At 39.7% G+C, this 23,020-nt stretch overlaps 1 protein-coding gene and 1 long non-coding RNA gene across 3 annotated transcripts in view; one reads left to right on the top strand and one right to left on the bottom strand.

Annotated features, from left to right (window-relative positions):
* Window positions 1-23,020, top strand: part of Atg17 (autophagy-related 17) — a 55,456-nt gene that overhangs the window by 26,019 nt on the left and 6,417 nt on the right. Inside the window, exons 3-8 of one of the 2 annotated variants that reach the window (XM_033334034.2) lie at window positions 15,873-16,161; window positions 18,136-19,078; window positions 19,159-19,376; window positions 19,451-20,078; window positions 21,044-21,784; window positions 21,966-22,976. In XM_033334034.2, the coding sequence (XP_033189925.2) occupies window positions 15,873-16,161; window positions 18,136-19,078; window positions 19,159-19,376; window positions 19,451-20,078; window positions 21,044-21,784; window positions 21,966-22,976 (3,830 nt within the window). The remainder of the gene's footprint in view (window positions 1-15,872; window positions 16,162-18,135; window positions 19,079-19,158; window positions 19,377-19,450; window positions 20,079-21,043; window positions 21,785-21,965; window positions 22,977-23,020) is intronic. The other variant, XM_033334035.2, reaches the window with a different exon arrangement.
* LOC143302547 (uncharacterized) lies at window positions 7,504-14,591 on the bottom strand. The gene is made up of 3 exons (XR_013058138.1): window positions 14,284-14,591; window positions 14,030-14,197; window positions 7,504-7,650 (listed from the first exon to the last, which is right to left on the bottom strand). It is a non-coding gene; the product is annotated as an uncharacterized LOC143302547 (long non-coding RNA).

Genomic DNA, 23,020 nt, shown 5'->3' with positions numbered 1-23,020 from the left:
TTATGCAATGCAAAAATATATACGCGAATAAAATAAGCGAACGGGTCTAATCAACGAATACATAATATTAGAGCTACGTACGAGCAGTAACGCGCTTAAATAGCGTTTCTAAAGCATCTTCGAACAATTCTGAATAATTATTTGCGTTCCAGGCAGCGTTAAGTGTCGATAATGTGCGAGGAAACGTTCTGTATTCCCAAGTTGCGACCAATTTCTAGAATCCATCCTACAGGTATTCTAGAAAACTATATCATTACAGTTAACGTCTAAGTCTTGAAACTTTCATTCTAAAAAATTTCTTAAATTTTGTCGATTTGAACGTTACACTTAACGTTCTATACTTTTCTCCTATAATAATCCTATAACAAACGGTCTGTCGATTGTTATGCATTTATGGAAAACTTGAAGATACAGATAATACGCAGAATGTGCATAATATGGAAAAGTATACGGCAAGAAAAGCTTGGAGCACATAAAATATGCAAAGTGTAGTACTGGCTGCTATTATAATGTTTAGTAGATAAAACCATCTAAAATCTAGATTCCATTTTTTACCATATTTATAAACATATGAATTTGCATAAATATCTGCAATCTAGTAGTAAATAGGTTTCATAGGAATATTATTTCCAAACTTTGCTCAACTTTCGACACTTTTCCAAAATTTAAGAAGAAAATTTAAGAATCTCTGAAATCATTGAATCGCAATTGCAATATGAAATGTCAGCGATTCGACTAATCTTCGGTATTTTTTTCTGGATCTTCGTCGGGAGCTGCAACGCGTGAAAATTGAAATGGAAAACATTGAGTATTTCGTTGAAAACGTACTTCTTTCACAACATCTCGACCAGATCCAAATGGATATCGATAGACGGCTGTATTCAATCCATCAGCCTGTTAAGTCCTTTTATGTAACAACTAGTAGGACGTTGCTTGGGAAAACAGAAAGGAAAGTGCAGTGTGTATGTACGTGGGAATGTGCGGCGCTGTTACCGTTTATTGCTTAACCTCATCGCGCGATTGAATGAGAATCGAGATTAGAGAAGACGAGGAAAAGCGCGACTGTCGTTTATCTGCAGAATATGAAGAACATAACATGTTGTTCGCAATGTCGCACGTAACAGATTTCTTTACATTACAAGAACATGACTGGGCCAAAGATGATTTTCAAAGAACGTAGCAAGATTACTTATCTTTAGTTTCCCTGTTTGTATATTCAAATGTCGCTACTGAATAGCAAGCATAACGTAAAAACTCGGACATTAACCTAAATCTTCCTATTCGTTGGTCAAAAAACTTGGTCGAAAATGCTTGATGAAAAAGCAACCTGGCGCTTCGACAGAATTTTGAGTTGCAGGAGCCAGCAAAGGACGTTCAAAGGCTGGCAAAAGATTCGAAGTGATAATGAGTGGTTCACTATATAATCCAATACATATAAAACTTTTCTGTCGATGTGGTTTCTGCCAATGGACATATCGTTTTGTTCTCGTTTTACTATTTCTTGATGGCACGATTCCTTTTCCCATTGGCAAACGAGGTCGAAAACGAATCGCCGATGACGTTCACACCCGCGGGAGATGTTCAGCGTTCAGAACGGCCGCCGGCCATTTTCCACGACCTCTGAATCTCAAGTCCGCGATCCACTTTAAACGCGAACTTTCACGGCACTGATATGCTCGGCAAAAAAGCATGCTCCGCGAGAAAAAGAGAAAGAGAAAAGGTGTGTCCGCGCTGCTGCGAAGAAAGAATATTAATTTCGAGCTAGGGAGCGTTTCACTGGATCTGGGAGATCGAGAGTGACTCGGGTCATTTAGAAAATGGAAAACATCTGCTACCCGACTTTTAGGTCGCTTCTCTTTTGTGTCTGTCGTTTTCCGATTGGATGGCGGAAATCTTGGTAAAGTTTTAAATCAACTAAAACTTTTTTTTTTATTATTATTTAATTTGTACCTTACAATTTGTCCAGTTGGATATTTGGTAGATAACTAAAACTTGAAATCAGTTTTTTACTACTTTTATTATTTGTTTTGTTGAATCTTTTGATTAACGCCAGTTTATTCAAGAATGCCAATAAAAAATAACTGCTAATCTAATTTTCAAACCCTGTAGTTTTCATTTCAATCGTTCTTTCTCTATTGCGTGATTGAAATCCTTGAAAAATGTAAATGAATCCCAAAGTCTTCAAGTCAACAATAAAGGTCGCTTTTTAATTGCTTTTTTGTTAGCTTTTTTATGGATGACTTTGGACTTATTATTTTATGGATGACTGAGGGACTTTGTCTCGTACTATTGACCTGCATCTTCATATTTCTTAGTTAATTTCTGGACATTTTCCAGGTTTCCTAAGATCCATAACTTTCACTTTCTAGTCTTCTTTTCTATACCTGCCTTCTTTGACTCGTTTCACGAAAGGGACAAGTTTTTGGTGGGTCAAGAATACCTGAACATCCCTTTTTCTCCAACGTCGGGTAACGAACATGTTCCGGATTAGTTTTCCCAGAAAGAAACCTTACCTACCATTCGTTTTCTCCAAGGAAAAGAGGGATTTCTACCGATGTGACCGTTCGTTTCATCAAACGTACCGAAATTACGCTCCTTACTCACATTAACAGTATTTTTTCTCTTCGTCCAATGAAGGATAAATATAGGCCTCTTAGACCCTCAGTCTTCGATCGGTAGTTTCCTTTAACTTCAAACAGCGCTGGTTTTCGTTTCTCATATTTTTCAACCAGTATTTTAGTCAATTTTCATATTTCGCGAGAATTGATTGTAATTTTAATAAATAAATAAAAAAAAAAATGTCATTTATGGATCAAAATTTAAAAAATTCTACTGGCTCATTGGCAGACGTTTCAACATAAGCGTGCAGAGTAAAATAATGCTATATAAAGCCATATTAAAACCTGTTTGGACCTATGGGATCCAATTATAGGGAACAGCGAGTAATTCCAACATAAAAGTTCTTCAACGATTCCAATCAAAAACTTTGAGATCCTTAATAGATGCACCTTGGTATATTATCAACGAAACAATACATTGCGACCTTAAGATACCTACAGTTAAAGAAGAAATATTTAAGTTCAGAAACAGATATAAGACCACTAAACCCCATTAGTTACCCAATTAGTTGACACGACGGATCACATCCGCAGACTAAAAAGACATTACTCTCTAGATTTAAACATTAAATTCAGCTAGAACCAAACATACGATAATCACCTATTATACATGATATAGTACCACGCCAGAATAATTTACTTATAATTCTCAATGAGAATTCATTCTGAAATTCTTCCAAATAAACAAAAATTTATGGTTTTTCATATTTATATTGGATACCCATTTTGTCGTTTTTTATATATCATTATTTAGTAGCGTAGAGAATTTTCTACGCTCCAATATATAATTATTATTTTCCTCTAAAATTCTTGCTCATAGTTTTTATAATTTCTCACCATGTATTTAGGATCGTTATACAAATGCACAATTCTATTATTTATATATATGTCGGAGATGAAAGAACACCGGAGCCTTTGGAATTTTGGATAATCCCGCAACATTGTAACCTAGAGTCTACTATAGCTGTAATTGAACAATTGTAGTTATTCAATCCAATTGTAATTGTTCGAGAGTTGTGATAGTGAGCTTGGGCTCGAGGCGACAGTCAGTCGCTGAACGTAGCCGCGGTCACGGGATGAACGCTTTGTCTAACAAAGGCATGGAATAATTTTATAGCTCTCCTTAAAAAGGAAATAGTTGTAACACTCGACAGTAAACATTCCAACGGTCTCTGTCCCGTACCTCGCCACACGCAGACCCTATTCTTCGAGTAAGATGATTGCCAGATGTCGATGCGTCTCCGCAGTACATGTTCAGCTAGCTCGTGGACCCGTTATAAATCTTAAGATTTAGTCAACTAAAGTCCTTCAAACAGATAAACAGTGTTTGTCTCAACTACGGGAAAATAGGGGAGACCTATTTTTCAACGAGCAGCGTCTCCCACTAGCAACTTTTCCTCGAGGGCGGCTAGCATCTTTTTCTAACCATCGATATGGAGATTGACCAATTAGCAGCAACGCCAATTTCCCTTACTTTCTGAAGGAAGGCTTTTCTCGACGAATCCGATGATCTCGTGTCCTTAGACACACCCCAATATAGTTTTCCTCTGTGGCATCATCGGCACGGGAAAGTCATTCTCGCTCGCGATCTCATCGATGAAAAGAGTAACCCTTTACGACCAGTGAATATTACGCGTCCGACTTAGATTTTGTGAGTACGTTCATCTATCATCCCGTCGATCACGGATTCGTTATTGAACCTAGGATCATTGTCATTAGTTTCTCGAGTACCTAACTACCACGGTTACTTGTCCGGTTCTATAATAATCGTATTTGCACTAGTCAATGTCTTCTCTATTGCATAACGACAACGTGTAACCCAAACGAAGATTCGTTTCACGTCCCTAACCCTAATTCTCATGTAAACCCGACATATATATCTATTATAATATAGCATATTATATGATTAATTATCTCTTTAATAATCTAAGGTAATTACCGTATTCTGTACGAGAACAGTAGATGCGCTAATACTTATAAATGATCGCGTATATGAAGAATTCGCTACAACGCTATTTAATTTTGCAAAGAAAAAAATAAAAGAACGCGCGTAAATTTGAATGTTATAGAAAAATGGCTACAAGATAAATAAAAGCAAACCCCTGTAAATGCAACCATATTACATTTACAATAAGAACACAGAAACTAGCAAATATCCAATTGAATGTCACGCACATAACACAAACAAAGCAAGTTAAATATCTAGAACTCCTCCACTTAGACACACAATTTACATGGAAACAACATACTAAATAAATTATAGTCAAAGTACGGATAAAAAGAAGACAGATATACTGGCCAATAACTAACTCCAAACTCAGCATAGAAAATAAACTAAAAATCTACAAAAGAATCAGAAAACCAAGTTGGGCGTACGCAATACCACTATGGGGGACAGCAGCAATGAGCCCCATAAATAACCTAGAGTTGCTACAATTGAAGACACTGAGGACAATAGTCAACGCCCCATGGTATGTAAGAAACGAGGATATACGCAGAGACTTAAAAATACCAATGGTCAAAAAAGAAATCGGCAGGTATGCAAAAAATACAAGAAAGAATGGCAACACATTCAAACCAGCTGGCTGCTAAAGCGAGCAAAACTCTTATAGAAAAAAGACTAAAAAGAAAACCCCACTGACCTGACTTCACTAAAGAAATAAAATAGTGAAACTCAAAGATGGTATCCCGCTGAGGATAGCCATCCACGTGTTATTTAACAATTAAGCTAGAAAAATTTACCGAATGCCCAACTGGATACATTGTAAAGTACAAATTAGATAATAAGAAAAAAAAATTTGAATGCACCTAATTCAATAGCAAGAGACTGGTTACTTTGCTCTATACCTTTCAGGAAATTGAAATCTCGTGTCTTCGTCTTCGTTTTCGTCTTTGACGAACGAGTATCAATGAACACCGAAGAGACAAATCGGCGGCGGAGTAAACGCATCGACGAAAGCGAATTCGTTGAATGAACAAGTCGAGTCGAAAACGAAAGGAAATCAGAGGGTGTCGATCGGGTAGGTGTGAAAGAGCGAGGGAAGCCAATGAGGAACACGTAACAAAAGCCTCCACGTTGGCACTCGGCATCGAGCCGGGCCGATATTCTTTATTTAGCTGTCGATAACCAATCGGCTGGGTTTTATTTAGACCCCGATACCATTTCTCCTCGCTTTTCCTCACACAACGATGCTCATTGTTACGAAGGAGTAATCTGTCCTGTGACGATTATCGCGCTGTCGTTCTCTTTTCGTTTTCCACCGTAAAGCTGACAGCACATGGCGCTTTCGCGAAACGGTGTGATCGCAAACTTAAAAACTCAAACGTCTATAGAATGTCCAGTGTGTTTGTTTCTACAATTTCGTATTTTTACTCCCGAACATCTTGCATGCTCATACTTACATTGATCAGACACGTATCTGATCTTGAATGATACGACTGGATCAAGCTCATGGATATTGAATACCCACGCATTAGTTACTACTACAGGTTCAAATAAATGAAAATAAATTAAACACGTCACCTTTTCGCTACGCAGGAACACATGCTTTTTAACTCAAAATAAAAACGAAGATTTTCCAGTTAGAAATCATACCGAGTTAATATCCGAAAATATATGAAATATTCCAAGTACAGTACTCGTTACGATACTTAGCTAATAGGCAAAATAATTTTCTACCTAGGTTCAATTTTTTAAAAATATATTTACAAAAATATGAACTTACGTAAATGTTGGCAGTCTATTTATAATTCCCTGCAACATTGCAATAAAAGAAATATATCGCGAAGGAAGATATGCTTTTTCATTTCTTCGAGATTTATCTATCAAGTAAATTAACGAGAGCAAACAAAGAAGAAAAATAGAAAAGAAAAACAACGATCAGAGAAATAGAACATTGAGCGGAAGTTGGAGAAGAACAAGGGGCGCTTAGGGTTATCTTCGATCGGGTTAAGATTTGACCAGGGGCAAGCTTTTATCGGACCAATTAACTGCACGCGAATTTATCGCTGTCGATACGCTTTTCTTTGCACTTATTTTGTAACGCTCGAGATAATGTGCCATATGTGCACATAGCTACATAATATACGTATACGCTACGTGTAGCATAATACGATACAGATTTATTGTAACGTTTACAAATTTCTTGCAGATAATAAGTTACGGCGAAGATTAATGTACAATATTTCTCGGTTTTTCAATTCGTAACCACGCGAATTATGCCACGAACACAAATCTTTGTTCGTTTGACACCTACCTAATTTGAAATTTGTGAAAAAATAGACGGTGGAGAGCGCTGGAGGGATTTTCGTGCGCGTGAACCAGGAGCTGCATCGTAAATTATGATGATCATTTATTGACAGCGGTCCGTGGATACATTGTATACACAGTGCGTGATGTATAGGCGCGATATATCAGATACTTGGACCAGATCCCAGCCTTGAGGGTTTATTCTAGTAACGCGAGGCTTTCCTTTTCAGATCTTGCGCGCTGCAATCACTGCATTTGTCTTGCATAATGCCAGAACGATGTGGAGGAGAATGGAGACTCCCAAAGGGCGGAGATAGATTTATGAAGCTTGTCACTCGCGTATACACACATCTACGTTCTCCTTATCCGATCCCTTCATTCCGCGTGGCTGATCTTTTCACGTCGTCTTCGTTCCGACCCTTATCTTTCGTCAGGAATTTCACCTCCACTTTCGTTCATAGACGTTAGGATATTTTTAAAGAGACAAGATAAATTGGATAAAGAATAGAACAGCACAATTGTATTGGGTTGTCCCAAAGGTTTCTTTCGTTTTATAAGGGAATAATGGATACACGACCTTTTTTTTTGTTTTATATTATTTTATTGAATTATGTATGATCCATTTTGTTCCAATAGAACATCATCATTGTCGTCATCATATAAGGAAATAATAGGTGCACAAAATTTTTTGTTTTATATTATTTTATTGAGTTCGGATGATGATTGCTCAAGATGCGTCAAGGAACTCTAGCCAACTGACCTTCCGTCACGATGATGCTGCGCCTAGAATCAAACATACGATAAACACATATTATTCAAGTTAAAGTACCACGCCAGAATAATTTACTTATAATTCTCAATGACAATAGATGGTAAAATTCTTTCAAATAAAAAAAAAATGATGCTGCGGAGGAAAGCTATGATGGGGTACGTCTAAGGATACGAGATCATCGAATTCGTCGAGGAAAACTTTCGTTAGGAAAGTAAGGGAAATGGGCGTTGCTGTTAGTTGATTAATCTCTAGTTTGGTGGTTGAGGAAAGGTGCTAGCCGCCCTCGAGAAAAAATTGCTAGCGGGAAGCATTGTACATGAGAAAAACTAGATATCCCGTATCTTTCGTAGTAGATAATACATTTGGGGAATACTAAGACAAAAACTATTTGTTCGTTCGAAGGACCTTAGCTAGAGAAATCCTAAGACTTACTGCGGGGATGATTATAAAACCAATCTGAACGTACGGAATACCACTATGGGGAACAGCAGCAATGAACCATATAACCAAAATAGAGGCAATGCAAGCTAAAATTCTTTTTTTTTTATTTATTTATTCAAATTTTACAATTTGTCCAGTAGGACATTTGGTAAAATATTATAGCGGTATACTAATATAGCATGTGGGTGGCTACCCCCAGCGGGGTATCATCATCGTGTTTGTTAGGTTATGTCCTTTGTGAGATCTGTTGGGTGTTTCCTTTTTAATCTTCTTTTTATGCTTGATGTGTGGACCGTTTCCGCTGCCAGCCAGTTTGGGTGCATTGGGGGGTAATATGGGGGTAGCCACCCACATATTATACTATTATACCACTAAGCTATAATATTTTACCAAATGTCCTACTGGACAAATTGTAAAATTTAATTAAATAAAAAAAAAACTTACTGGGGGTCCTTAGGATAATTGATAGTATACTATGAAAATGTTTCGACATCTGGAAATCATCTTGTCCGAAGGATAGGGTCTTATAGGGTGTAGCAAGCCATGAGACAGAAACCGTTGGAAGATTTGCTGTTACTCTAAGATCTTTAACAGATGCACTTTGGTATGTTACCAACGAAACAATACATTGCGACCTTAAGATACCTACAGTTAAAGAAGAAATATCCAATTTCAGTAATAAATATAACATAAGTGTCACGTCTGGCGACACTCTACCTAGACCAGGCCACACACTGCGGGCAGGCTGGCAACCAGATGTCCGCACATCCTTATTGCGTCAATACTCTAGCATCTATCATAAATCTCAGGAATTTTATAGCTAAGGTCCTTCAGACCGAACAAACATCTCTTTACCCAATCGTTTTTTTTTATTTATTAAAATTTACAATCAATTCTCGCATTGGGAATAATCGTTTTCTAAAGGTTTATTGATGAAACGCCATTCGATTTGCTTATCGGATAGGAATGCGTTTACTTTTTTCTTGTGGTCGTCCGATTGTAATAGATCACGAAGTTCTTGTAGCGCGTGTTGTTGTCGACGGGGACGTTGGTAGAACGTCCCCTTGTCTGCTTTGATGTGGAATTGATTTGATCGCCGTTCGCCCGTGTTGTAAGAAAGTCTATCAGATGTGTATAAGAGGGCATTTTTTTGTTGGGTAAGGTGCATTGCCAGTCGCGAATGGTGGACGACATTTGATGTGACAGGTTCGCCTAATTTTTCTGGCGCCCGGAGATTCATCTTGACCGTTTCGAGAAAGTCTTCTACGGTTTCGGGTGTTTCCGTCGTTATCTGACGATAGTTGTAGATCAATGCCCAGTGGCGCATACAGATCTTACGGTGGCAATCGAATTTCTCCTTCAGAATGTCAATAGCGATAGAATAATTGGCCTCTGCACCGTCTAACGACTGGATACTTCTCGCGGCCTTCCCAGTCACGGCTGATCGGAGATAATTAAATTTTTACATGGGTGTAAGTCGTTCGTTACGACTTACTATAGTGGACGAGAAGGCGTCGTAAAATGAATGCCAATTCTCGATGAAATTCTACCAAATGTCCAAATCGGACAAATTGTGAATGTAAAATACTAAATAAAAAAAAAAAAAAATTCTGGATGGTGCCGTCGAAAGTAGGCAAATGAATTTCAGGAAGTTTAATCGGTGTCGGCTCGCAACCAATACCTGCTTCGCAATTTGCCGATCTCGAGATCGAGGTTTGTCGCAAGAGATGATCGCATATTCGCTAACTTATCATATTGCTCGGATATTTCGATGCCGAGCGTATGTTCTTCTTCGTCTAACTGTTCCAATAAGAATCAACAATCGCCAGTTACTCAATTACTTGACACGACGGATCAGATCCGCAGACTAAAAAGACATTACTCTCTAGATTTAAACATTAGATTCAGCTAGAACCAAACATACGATAATCATTTATTATTCACGTTATAGTACCACGCCAGAGTAATTTACTTATAGTTCTCAATGAGAATCGATTGTAAACTACTTCCAAATAAAAAAAACAGATTTGCTATCGAGTGCCGCTACATTTCCAATAGAACATCATTGTCATCATCATACAAGGAAATAATAAGTGCACAACATTTTTTGTTTTATATGATTTTATTGAATTATGTATGATCCATTTTGTTCCAATAGAACATTATCGTTGTCATCATTATATAAGGAAATAATAGGTGCACAACATTTTTTGTTTTATTTTATTGAATTATGTATGATCCATTTTGTTCCAATAGAACATCATTATACGTAATTTAATAAAATAATAGAAAAATTAATAATAGTACAACTGTATAATTATATGGAAAAATATAATTGACTCTTTTCTTTGAAATATTTTGAATCTTGATCTTGTAAGAATACAAAACTCTAACCAATTTTCTATTCCTTTACAAATCTAGATTAATTAGATTTAAACATTAGATTCAACTAGACTCAAACATACGATAAACACTTATTATTCAAATTATAGTACCACGTCAGAATAATTTTCTTATAATTCTCAATGAGGATTGATTGTAAAACTCTTCCAAATAACAAAAAAAAATCTAGATTAATTATCAGATTTTGCACGAGACCAGCATGTGACTTAATATTTATGAACGAACGTGCAAATATATCCGAGCGCACGCAGGTTACTTCATATCGAAATCTTGTATTTTATTGGTTTTGCGCTTCGTCGCCGATAGCAGAGGCTTGATACATAGCGAGAGAAAGCTATAGGATACGTCGAAGGAGTGCGTGTCAGGTGGCGAGAACCGCAGTGGGTTGTGCACTTTTGAGGATTGCGTGGAAACTTGATTCGTTGCCTGTTCGAAATTGCTATTTCCAACTGTTTCTCCATCAAAACGTTTCTCCCACTTTGATATAATTACTAGAGCAGTAGATAGAAAATCATACTCCGTAATTAATGAAAGAAACTAATTACAGTATACAAGTTTGCTAATACCAAACTGTTTTATCCTTTCTTTTCTACTACTGTTAGAAAAATGGTAATGTAACATCGTCTTACATAGCAAAAAATCAGATTTGTGCTGGCGTGGGAATGTTTTGCAGTTTGTTTGAAGCAAAACGGCGGGATTTCAACGATTATGAGCCATGTCTGCAAGAAATTCGTTCTAATTGAGAAAACACATGTTTCGCATTTGTGGTAAAAGTACGGAGTTTCACTGGTAACCAGAGAAAATGGTTAATTTGTACCGCTTTAACGATCTGCGTATCCGAGTCTGGCCGTTATATTAAAAGAAAAACGAGAGGAACGAAACAAACCTACGTTGCCTATTCGTTAATTCCCGGCTTACAATCTCAAATCGACTCTTTTCACTCCTGAATGCGCCGATGCATAAGTACGTTCGTTGTTACTTCATATTTCCACCGAAAGTCGCGTGACTTTCATGGCAATGAAAGTAAATCGATGCGATTCGCTGCAGCGTTAAACGACGTAAAAACACAGACCTTAAACCTGGCTCTCCTTTCTCTTTTAAAAATCAGTAATCAGACTTTTCCGTGAATTCTTAATTCGCGACGCGAAGATGTTATCTGGTGTTCGTACAAAGTGAATCGTGTCCAGATAAAAAGAGAAAAAGAGGAGTCTTGATAGTCACGTCCCACGTTTATGCAGCCATCGATAGACTAACGCGAACAATGTAAAGGGGAAAATGGAAAGAAAAGAAAGAAAGAAAAAAAAAAGGGGAGAAAAGAATCAAATTCGAACAAAGAAGAGAGAAATCGAGTGATATTTACCAACGAGGAACGCGTTTTCGTTCAGCAATCGGTTTCTGGCGATCGACCAATAGATCGACCGCTAAACCAGCGATTTCTTTCCCCCTTTTTCCCCAGATAGCCTACGGCTGACCGAGTTTTCACCGCAGATAAGATCGCGGCCCATCGAGCCGCTATGGTTCTTCATTCATGCGTCCACGCAGTCCCATCGGGATGCTTGGCAGCGGCTTTAATGCAGGTCGCTGGACTATCAACCGTACGAGTACTGATCCGAATGAAACAGCGTTCGCAAATGTCTGGCACGGCGCTCCGCGAAGCGTGGCCCGCGACCTATTAACCCTTTAATAAGTTACGATAGATTGCACGACATTCATCGTGGCGGCTTGCTTAACCGCTTCCGACGAATAACCCAATATCCAATTATCCGGATAGTTGGTTGATAGCGTGATTGGTAGAAATACAGAAGACGGGGATTAACTGTCTAGTCTGATCGATGCCGATTTAAGTAATTTTTTATAATTTTGGTTGAATACGGAAATTGAAGAAAATGCGTTTTTTTCCCCTTTTAGATTAATGTACGTACGTACTGCGATTGTTCTGGCAACGAGGGGTACATTCTCGAACGCGTAGGCGTGTGTTTGCGGTGCGTAGTATGTATAATTAGAAAAGGAGAGCATTAGTCCAAGTTAAGATATTCTGGGAATTCAGTGTCGTGCCGTGAAATTCTTGGCCCCTGTTTGCCAGGTTCAACCTGCGCCGGAAGCTTACGCAATTACACGATTAAAATGAGGTTACCGTCGTTATATGCGGTAGACGAAACGCGAGCGAATCTTCAACATTTTTGCCCGCTTTGCCTCTACCTCGTCGTTGTGTAACCTGAGTGGTTCGATAGACGATGGAGCTTTTATTGTATATAGGTGCATAACTATGTTCTTCCTAGAATTTCACTATACAAGAAGTAGAACCTCTAAGTAGAAATTACTTTCACCTATTTAGTGGCGAATTAATCTATTAAATAGGTAAAAACTTATCTATTCAATAATTCCTTTTTGGATATTTTTTTTTATCTTTGCGCATTATGCGCGTTCTGTGCATTTTTCCATTTTTACAATTCTCATAAATACCTAGAAATTCGCAGGCTAGTTATCAGAAAAGCTCTAGCAACTAATTATACGTTTCAGGTTAATTAAAGCGACGTAACGTGCGCGTCAGTAACAACGTATGCGTTAAACTTTCTTCTATCCACACTTTAAACTCTAAACAATGATCGAGCTATTCGAAACACGAATCAAAACGCAAGTTGACCATAAGCATTCGTGATGGAAGTTTTATTGCAGATGCTAATTACCGATTGTCCATGTTCTGCGTCGCAGTTCCAGGTGAGATCACGCATCGCAAATCATCGCAGTTATTTTCCCCTTAAACGGCATTCTGCGTTCAATTCGCGGATGACGACGATCAAATCGATTTTGGATTTGCAAATCGTCGGGGTCACTCGGTCTCGATCTCTGATTTATTTCGTATTCTTCTTCGTCTACAACGCAGTCTATTGTTGCGAATGGAAATCGGTCATAACTGAATTAATGATTGAAATTAAGAGTGAGAAAGAGAAAAGTCACGTTCTACGGTTCTTTTGTCCTCGCTCTTCGATTTTTATGACCTCATGAATTCATCGTTCGATTTCCACCTTCTGACATTTTTACCCTTTAACGAATTTTCCCTCTGATCGTCCTTTCTTTTTTCTAAAATGAAACACCGGAACAAGGGGCAGCGAGAGAAAGGACAGCGTCCCATGCAGCAGCGCGCTATAATATCGATCCGATATCCAACAGTTGTGCAACATATACATGTTTAGCTTCGATTTACTCTTCTGGTTCATCTTTACTGGACTTTCCTTTCTTTTTCAATGCGGCAGCTCTTTTTGCCGCGTGAATTTCGGTCAATCGGCTAACAATTATTTGAAATTCTAAGAACCACAGATTCACCTAATCGTATCGGGTCTTATTTTTCTATTCATCGGAAAAGCTAACAGAAGACAAAGGTATACTCGAACTTATGGAAATTATTTTGTATCGACTTGTATCGACTCGTGTATCGACTTTTAATTTTCAAATTTTCGTAATTTGTTCAACTGACGAAACTTTCATTTACGAGAAGTATTATTTGTTGTACGGAAGAACGAATCGATTTATACAGATAAAACTTACGGAAGAATGAAGTTTGTAGGATGGTTATTTCATCGATTGAAAGGTCTTGATAGATTTCTTCCTCGATGACTACCATCTACGTTACGGTCAATATTTGCCGAGGAAAAATAGCACGTTGAATGATATTAGGCAACGTTCATCAATCAGTTTCTACTCTCTCGCTCAAACCTATGAACACACATTGCTAGTAATAAAGTGTACGATCATCGTGACAAAATTCCTCGAGTTTCAAAGTGTGCTTGACGTAATCTTACCAAGCATTCATGAGAGAGCCTAACGTGCTGTTTATACGCGAGGTAATCGGTGGAAGCAGCCTCTAAACTTTAAATAAAATTAACTTCGGCCAGCAGCGATTTTCCTTGCTGTCAGAACGTATCGCAGTATGTAAGCAGTTCCCTTCCATCAACTTCCAACTGCCACATTGGACACTCGTCTCGAAACTGACCACGTAACGTTGAACAAGACTCGTAAGAAGACACTCATCGTCTCGTATCATCGCTAGGGAACGTAGTTTGCTAGAACATGATATTTTTTTGTGATGTAAAAATAGATAAGTCGCGATTTTGTTACACGTCTAGAAGAATTTTTAAGTTAGAAAACGGTTGGGTAGGTTTAGAAGAGAATTTCATTCCTTTAATATCGGTTGGACCTCGATTGGATGTCGTAATGTAAGCAAAATACAAAGGGATATAATCTGTTATTTATATAAACGCGTCCCGATTTATTCGAAACCCCACGTTTGCTCGGGATCGCAGAATACGCGTGTGGATAGTTCGTTTCATTCGTCCGTGATGATGATCCTACGAAGATTATTCGACACGCAGTCGCGACACCGTTGAGGACCGCTAGCCCCGTGACACAGCAAGGGAGAGGGCATAATTTACAACTTACTGCACTCTCGAGTGACTTTGTTATCTCTTCCTCGAATCGGGAATGACGAAACCCAGGCAGCCGCTCCGAGTGTTCGAAGCTTCGCGTTTCTTTACGATAATTTTCATGAAAAACAAATCGGTGTAAAAAGAATTGTACTTTTCGTAAAAATATCTTGCACCTGAATTTTAAACGATTTTCAAATCAGATAAGGCTGAAACCAATGATTATGCATTGATAACACGATAACATGGAAGAGATAATTTGTTCGTTAATTAGTTAAGCATTGAATCGATATCATAATCTCTATCGTATCTATCATCAAATCAAAGTAGAAGTAGAAAAATGTAAATCCTTAGCAGAATTGTTTCGAACCATCGGTTTGAACGAAACCTGGACGATTAGGTGCAAATTATCACTACAAATCCAGGGTATGACGCAAGGTATTGAGATGATCCGAGCCGTTACGCGACCTTGAGCTTTCGTCGCGTGCCAAAGTGCCAACATTACATCGGTGAAGCTCGATCAATTATACAAGCGACTTGCGGACACTGTGTCGGTTGGTCGCTCGTTCAATCCCTTGCCATTGGAGGTATAATAGCCTTCACGATATATATAACTAAGTTCTAAACAAAAGCATCAAGTAGCAGCATAGATTGGTGCAGTGATATTCAGAATTCTGGCTTCATCCATAAATATAGAAGCACGACTAGAATATGCTTCATGCAAAATATATATGTGTGTTTTTATTAATTATTACAATTCGTTTCTTAATTTACCGATTGTTTCTGTAATAGTTACTTCTCCCATTGATAAAAGAAAAAAGTCTTCTCGAAAGGATTAACTCGCCTTTCCCGTTTAACTGGTTAGAGTTCCACGATTGGTATTTCGATCAATAAAAGCGGGACAGTTCATTTGGACAAATATTCCGCGATTAAGAGCTTGATACGATCGATCGCCCTTTGCATTGCAGATGTCGATCTTCAGAACCAAATCGATGCGTCGTTGACGATGCCGGCCACTTATCAGACCCTCATTGCCCGTGCCCAATTGGCTCAGCAATGCTGTGGATTGGCGCGGGAGCAAACCAGGATCTGCGAGAGGCTGGTCCACGATCAACACCTTCAGCAACAGGGCTGGGCTGCCGTGGTCGCGAATCTCGAGGACATCACGCAAATGTTCGAGTCACGGGCCGATGTTTTACAACAGAGTTTCTCCGTCTATCTGTCGGAGAGGCAACAACACATGGAACTACTTCAAAAGTGAGTAATACAGAAAACAAACATTCCTATCCATATATGCATATATATATATATTTTTTTTTATTTAATTTGCATTTCACAGTTTGTCCAGCTGGACACTCGGAAATTTTTCTAACTTTATTACTAATTAACATGTGGATGGCTACCCCCAGCGGGATGCCATCTTCGAGTTTGTCTATTTTATTTCTTCAGTGTGGTCAGTGTTTTCTTTTTGTTCTTCTTTTTATGAGAGTTTAGGTTATATGAATATTACCGGCCATAAATGCCTTTTTTTACTTCGTAGACTTCTATATATATAATTACGGATAAAAGGAACTGCAATAATTTTATTCTCATATTGTATAGAAATATACAGGGTGGTTGGTAACTGGTGGTACAAGCGAAAAGGGGGTGATTCTACGCGAAAAAAGAAGTCGAAAATGTAGAATAAAAATTTTTTTAAAATTTTTTTAAAAATCTACAGTGAGATCCGTTATAACGAGATGTGATAAAGTGCACGCGTACCGAGCGAAAATTCAAAGTCGATTTTCTCGAAAACAAAACCTCAAACGAAAAATTGTTATTCTATATTTTCGACTTCTTTTTCGCGTAGAATCACCCCCTTTCCGCTTGCACCACCAGTTACCAACCACCCTGTATATGTATATAAATTATATATATATATATATTTCTATATAATATGAGAATAAAATTATTGCAGTTTCTTTTATCTGTAATTGTGTAATTAAATTACATCTTGTAAGAAGTAAGCAGATGTCTGGTTATACGGTGGTGTAAGCAAGTTTAGAATTTAATTTACAACAAGATTTGGAAGTGATACATATTTAAGTATTTTTCTATTAAAAGATGGATAAGTTGAAGTTTCATGTGTATAGCATTTAAATTTTGGGGACAATAAATAATTAAGATCAAGCGCAACGTTCAATTAGAGTTAACGATATCATCCAATTTGCATAATCACGTCGTGACTGTAATCACGTCGTGACATAAGTTGTCGAGGTCCCGGGTTCGCTTCGCTTCCCGTAAAATATGTATATATATATATATATATATATACACACATACGTGTATATTTATGGTTCACATTCAAATCGCAAATGTGATAGTTGGTTAGTTTTTTTTTTTTTATAATGACGTTAATCACACGCTCGATACATTGTTACGTTCCAAGGAATCGTGTGTGGAGAGCGTGTAGTGTCGCGTGACATTAAGGAAGACGTGAGTTTCAAGGAAACGAACATAATTGGGATACTGGTAGTAAAATAACAGTCAACGTGATCAACGAAACGTAACAGTCCTAGCAATACTATAAACACTAGCAATTAAGTAATTGTTAAATCGGTCATTCGTATTTGCCGTCTGCATACTATGTATTAAATGGGTACATATCAAACTTCGAATTTAATAGGTCATTACTAGCCATTAAAGTTGTTCCATCGTTAACTATCAAATCATATTAAAGATGGAGAGACTTGTTGCAAATCACGTATATACCATGTTGTACCGAGTTATAAGACAAATATAACAATCTGATTATTGGACTCGTACGAAATCAGAACGTTAGTATCGTATATTTTGATCATGAGTTTGGAGAAATTGCCACAAAAGTGGCTAAAAACATAAATTTTTGACAAGTTTAAAGACCTCTTTTATTTCGTTACACGTTGTAACTGTCTTTAAACGACCAGGGGGCCATTATTATATTTATTACATATTCAAAAGTCGTTCAGTCTTTAAAGAGACCTAACTTGCGTGTAAAAGAAGGCGAATAGGGCTAAAAAAAGCAGTGACTGATACATGATTTTAGGCTCATAACATCGCGTTGTTACAGATAGGAAGGAAAGTGAATTTCGCGGCATAACATTTTTTAATACCTTATATCGATAATTCTAGTTATCATTTGCTGTCATTGAACGTGTCCATTCTCTAAACTTCATAAATTTATCTTCGCAAACTTAAATCTTTTTCTTGCAGCTTCAACGCTGACCTGGGCACACTGGCGCAGATTCCGATCCTACCAGCGTTAAGAGCTCAGGCCGAAGGTCTGTTGAGTCCGGACGATCAGCCAAATCAATCGGAGAAGGACTCAGATGGCAGAGAGGAGGTTCTCAGCTTGCTTAGATGGATCTCGGCGAAAGACAATCAAAGTAGTCTGGAGCAGGTGGCGGAACAGTGTTCGAGGGGTTTGGAACAGTTCGACGAGAGAGTGATGGAGGCGTTGAAGACTGAAGTGAACGCGGCCATTGACAACGCGAACAAGCAGGATATGAAGGAGATCAAGGGTCTTGGCGAAAGACTGTTTGCGTTGGAACAACTGATGGCGCAAACCAAGAAACTGGTCCACGAGCAGGGAGAACTTGCTCAAGGTTTTCTTCAAAATCAGAGCCGAGCGAACAACTTGGGGGATGCCAGTGTACTTCCTGATCTCTGCACTTCGCACAGGCGCCAACTGCTTGTGATGCTGCAAAATCACAACAAATTGCGCGACATTAGGCGTAGGTGCACTAAAGCGAAGGAAGAACTGTCGGTGAACATCTATCATCGGCTCAAGTGGATCATGTACGTGGAGAATAAGATGATGGAGGTGGATGGCAAGCTGGTAATGTACCACGAAAGCCTGAAACGTTTGAGAAGGCATCTCGAGGTGCTTCAGCAAATCCATCTAGCGCCACATATGTACATGAACGCTGTGGCCGAAGTAGTTCGAAGACGAACCTTCTCGCAAGCTTTCCTTGTTTGGGCTAGTAACCTGGCGTGCCAGTTGTTGACTGTTCATAGCGAGGAACTGGCTCGTAGAAGAGAATTCCAAAGCAAATTCGATGGTCACTTCTTGAATACCCTATTCCCTGGCCTTGAGGATACGCCGCCACCTTTCGCCACGCAAGCTCCGTCTGTTTTTGATAACGGACTGCCCAAGGTATTTATTTAGGATATCTATTGCTCGTGTTTAATATTGAGCAAAGGCAAACAGTTCTAACACGATTGTACGCGTTGCAGTTGACAGCAGAGGATATGGAATCTCTTAGATCGCAGCTACCCGAACTGGCGCTCACTATCTCGTCGCCAGATCTGAACAGTATCACGCAGTTCTTCCTGTCGAAGAGTCTCACCGAGGCAAGCACCGATGGCAACAAAGAAAAAGATAGCACCTCCATGCGCGTCGATGTAGCTACCAAGGAACAGGAACGAACGAGAGCTCCGATGTTGTTCGACAGGTAACCATCATTCCTATCAAAAGTAGAGAATTTTTAAAACATCATAGAGTAACTGTGTATTTATACGATTTTAGGGGTGGTTTCGAATCGGAGACGGACACGGAGGAGTTCGAGAAGATCGGCCAGGGTGCCACGGACTCTAAGCCGGAGTCGTACGATGGCGCGAAACAAATGCGTCAGAAGCAATTGGAGGTTGGTGCCTCGCGAAGCGTGTCCCCCGCTTCCTCGACCTCAACTAACGTATCCCCGCTTAATTCGAAAGTCGCGGACCTGACGAACCGGTCATCTTCCTCGAGCGAGCCTGGATCCTTCCATTTTCCCAGTCTGTCCGTCAGCGAGCGTCCAGCTCAGCTGAGTCCGTTAACCGAGTGTGCCGAGAACGGCGAATCGAGCAGCTGTCTGCTTCATTGCGCTACTGCGAACGGTCTTCCTAAATATCACGAAACGCCATCGACGACGATGGCCGAGGAGCCGAACTCCCTCAGTCCAAATCCTCCTTCTTCCTTGTCACGGTCCGTGATGTGCGACGGTCAGCAGCAGCAATGCCAGCAGCTATCCGGTAGTGGTGGTAGCAGCCCCTCCATTGGAGTATGCGCTACTGACTTCATGGGTACTGAATTTTACATGGACGAATCTCTGCCGAGCAGTCTCAGCGAGCATCCCATCGACGGCCAGCATCAGGCTATCGTTTCCCTTCTCCAGGTACTGGACGACTTACAGCTCGCTAACGGACCTTGTAGTCGTAGCCGTAAACGTTCCATTACCGCTAATACGTATCTTTTCCGTTCCAAGTCCTTTTCCTTTTCCACAGTTTATGAATATATGGTATACTTGTTTGCTTATATACATACACGACATTTAGTATCTCTATTCTGGTTCGTGTGTTTCTTGTTTTATTGGTTCTCTGTGTCTATGTGTATCATTTTCTACGCCATCTCCTCGTATCTGTAACACCTCTTTTCGTACATTTGAGAACCCTCTATTCGACGTTGGTCGCTTATCTAAATTTTTATATCCACTTACTTTTCCCTTTCTGTGATTTCTAGGTACTTTCGTTGTCATTGTCTTTATATTCGCTGTCCAGTAAGCTATTAGCGCTGACTATAATGCAAAGTAATTTTCAAAATCGTGTAGGTATGTGTTTTTTGCTTGTCGTCATTTTCTGACAAGTCGTACTATCTGCTCTTTTCTAAGTGCTTGCGTGTTCGTGTTACTTTTTCCGTACTTATTAGCCAGCCGCGTGTCGTTATCGTGTGAGTGCGTGTGTTTTAATTTTTTTACAGGATTAGCTGCCGTCGCACTCGATTCTCCCGATCCTATGACCCTCGAAGTACGTTCCTTGAGATGTTACTCAAGTCATGAGTTCGCTTTTCAGAATACACCCCGACGACTTCGTTCGAGATCGTTTCGACCGGACCGACTATACCCATGCTACTGTCGCTCTCATCATCGTTACATACTCGACACCTTTGGGATTTCTTATTTATCAAACTACTTTTTTCCTTCTGTTTTTTCCTCTGCTAACAACATTAATTCTATTATCACGCCTGCGATTTTACGATTTGGTCATGAATAGTTGTTTTCGACGTCTTTAGTCGAGTTTAGCACGGAAGGAAACGATCCTTCACCGATACTTATCGATATGTGTCTGACGGTCGACATTTCAGGAGAATCTTGGCAACACGCGCGAGGAAGTGGAAAGGCTTAGTTCGATCTTGAAGACGATGAAGGCGGTGGTGTACGAGGCATTGAGGACTGTCCGCCAGGAGCTGGCTGTTCTGAGGGATCGAACTAACGAGGAGCAAGCTGGTTTCTCGAAGATGACCGAACAGGTTCGCGAGACTTTATCGTTGTATTCGCGCGAGTGTGATCGTCGTCTTCGAGAACGCGAGCAAGAGCTCACCGTAGATCACGAGCTCGAGATGGCAGACGTGAAGAAGCTAATGCAGAATCGGGAGGAAGAGATATGCACGTTAAAACGAAATCTCGTGGAAAAAGAAACCGAGTTGGCTGAACACGAGCATCTAATATCCACCATGCGTCAGAAACTGGAGAATGAACAAACGGAAATGAGAAATCTGCAAACGCATCTGCATCAACAGCTCGAAGAAACCTTGGAGCAGGCTCGCGCCGACAAAGAGGCGGCCGTTAAGAAGGCGAACGATGAAAGGTTTATAGAAATAGCGTCCTTGACGAATTCAGTAGCGCAAAGTCAGAAACGAATTCAAGAGCTGGAGGAAAGTTTGAAACACGCGCGCAACGAACAGCAAAGGATGGTGAAAGAAACAACCGAAAAGCTGCAAATGGAATATAAGAACGAACTACAATCCATCAGAAGCCGTTTCAAGCTAATGACTGCATCAACCATGGAAAGCAGTCCGAGTGATAGCAGCCTCGAGAAGATCGAGGTATGTGTAGTCGATTCTAAATAAATTGTGAACGTTTATGCAAATACATATTTTTATGGAAAAATATTTCTATAATATTTTTGCTTATACGCATTGTGTGCATTTTCGCACTTTTAAATTCAATTTCAAATTTTTCCATAAATTCCCAAAAATCTACAATATTTTGTTACTTTCTTTTCAGAGACCAGATTTCATCGAGCTCACTAGTCACGCGTTAGCTCAATCGACGAAAGACATGAAGCCAGAGAATTCTGCGACGATACGAAGTATTGAGGATGAGAGGATGGTGAAGCTGGTTCACGATCTACGATTGGCCACGCAAGCGATAGAGGAGAAAGATAGAACAATGGAGATGTATAGGAGACGAGAAATTGCATTAACGGAGGAGTGCAAACGTTACAAGAGCACGATTAGGCGTTTGAAAGATTCGGAGAGCTTCAAGAACGTTCTCATCGAGGCTGGCTTACATAAAGAACATAGCGAAGAACAACTGGAAATGAGCCAGAGTAGTCTAGAGGAGGAAACGAAGAGCTTGGAAACGGAGAAAGACGAGGTGGAAGTATCTGAATCGAAAAAGGTACGGTTGGAAGCGAGCGACGATCTAGGTTGTCTATCCAGAAGGCTCGAGATCCTCGAAAACGAGAACAAGAGAATGAACGCAGAGCTGCAGACACTTCGTGAGAGCAAAGAGACGGCCGAGACGAAAGTCGAGACCTTGGAAGCAGATAAGGTTCGGCTGGAGATCGAATTGGTGAAGGAACGATCTAGAAGCTTCACTGCCCCAGATACGTTGCCTTCGTCAGGAAGTCGCGAGAAAGACATGAACGATTCTGTGGCGGTCGTTTCCGATTCAAGCTCGTCTCAGGACGCAACGACCAGTCCGAAACCACAACGTTCGTGTGGCTGCATCACGTGCTTCACGCACATTAAAAAGAAAATAGACACAACCGCCGCGAAGCTGGCAGAACTGGGCCATATCACCGTGACCAGCTGCGATCCAGGGGATAACGTATTGGTGTTCTGGGATGAGACGCACAGAACGTATACGTTTTACCAGGAATCGACGACGCTTCATTTCCTCGACCCAAAATCCACCGCTGCCTTGGATTTGGTCTGGAATCCTGACGAGTCATTGAAAAATACTCAGAGCATCGTCGAAGTTGCCTCCAAGGAGTACTGTCATGCTATAAAGGTGAGATTATTTTTCTCGTTTGTTGTTTAAATATAAGATATCTT

Source organism: Bombus vancouverensis, chromosome 4 (assembly GCF_051014615.1).
Source record: "Bombus vancouverensis nearcticus chromosome 4, iyBomVanc1_principal, whole genome shotgun sequence".
Taxonomy (NCBI): domain Eukaryota; kingdom Metazoa; phylum Arthropoda; class Insecta; order Hymenoptera; family Apidae; genus Bombus; species Bombus vancouverensis.
This window is presented reverse-complemented; position numbering and strand designations above follow the sequence as displayed.